The sequence below is a fragment of the Priapulus caudatus genome, unplaced genomic scaffold (genome assembly GCF_000485595.1).
Source record: "Priapulus caudatus unplaced genomic scaffold, Priapulus_caudatus-5.0.1 Scaffold618, whole genome shotgun sequence".
NCBI lineage: Eukaryota > Metazoa > Priapulida > Priapulimorpha > Priapulimorphida > Priapulidae > Priapulus > Priapulus caudatus.
Window position 1 is genome coordinate 168492 of NW_014577679.1, and position 1177 is coordinate 169668.

Consider the following 1177-nt stretch of genomic DNA (forward strand, 5'->3'; position numbering starts at 1 on the left):
GTTGACTGTGTATAGCTGTGGTTATTAACCATTTTGAGTCATGAACTATGTGCGTGTGTACATGCATATGTGTGTGCGTGCGTGCATGTGCGCGGGTATGTGTGTGCGTGCGCGTGCATGCGCTTGTGCGTGAGTGTGCGTGCGTGTTTGTGTGTACACGTAGGTGCGTGCGTGCGTGCATGTGTTTGTGAGAGAGCGTTGTTAAGTGCGTACATGTGTGTTTGTGTGCGTGTGTGTGAGCGTGTGTTGTGTGTGTTTGTGAGATAGCGTGTGTGCGTCCGTAGGTGCGCACGCGTGTGTGTGAGCGCGCGTGTGTACGCGCGTACGTGTGCGTGCCCGCGCACCACAACTCACCTGCAGATAGAGCACCAGCTTACAGAGGGCGTATCCGAAAAACCACGTCTCCCAAGTGTCCCATAGCAACGTCGGCATGAGGCAGATGAGAATCACCATGAAGTCGCCGGCCGCCAGGTTGAGAATGAACATGTTCGTCACCGTCTGCATGTGATTGACGCGCAGAACGACGTAGCAGACGAGAAAGTTGCCGATGAGGCCGACGACGAAGACGATCATGTAGATGCAGAAGATGATCCAGTCGTACCACTTCGGGAAGACGTAGCGGTAGATCATCTCGTAATACTCTTCGTCCGTCACGCAGTACTCGTTCGTGCAGTTGTTGTCCGCCATCATCATCGTACCGTCGGCGGCTCCGTCGTTGGCAGCTATCGCCGCCATCGCCGCCATCGCCACCGTCGTCGCCGCGTCCGCGTGATCAACGTAGTCAACGGATCCGGGATCGGTCGCCGGATCCATGTTAGATGGCGATGATAGCTTGGTACTGCTGCTGCTGCTGCTGCTGCTGATGATGATGATGATGATGATAATGATGACGTTACACTAATGTTACTTATACTGCTGCTGCTGCTGCTGCTGCTGCTGCTCTTGCTGTGGCTGTTATCCTAATGTTATTGGTTTGATTACAAATTGGTCACGTCCCGCGGCTGCTCGCAGGGACGTGTCGCTGAGACGAGAGCTCGCTGTTAACTGCCGAGCTGCGTTTGCATGCCGCACTCCACCGAAAGACTCAGAGATGCGCGCTCACACAGGCACGCGCACAGCATCGCCACCAGCAGCAGCAGCGGCAGCAGCGGCGGCGGCGGCGGCGGCGGCGGCGGCG

At 56.5% G+C, this 1177-nt stretch overlaps 1 protein-coding gene across 1 annotated transcript in view; it reads right to left on the bottom strand.

Annotated features, from left to right (window-relative positions):
- Positions 1–813, bottom strand: part of LOC106812194 (orexin receptor type 2-like) — a 965-nt gene extending 152 nt beyond the window's left edge. The window contains exon 1 of the mRNA XM_014816018.1: positions 355–813. Coding sequence (XP_014671504.1) covers positions 355–813 — 459 coding nt within the window. The remainder of the gene's footprint in view (positions 1–354) is intronic.
- Positions 814–1177: the final 364 nt, after the last annotated feature.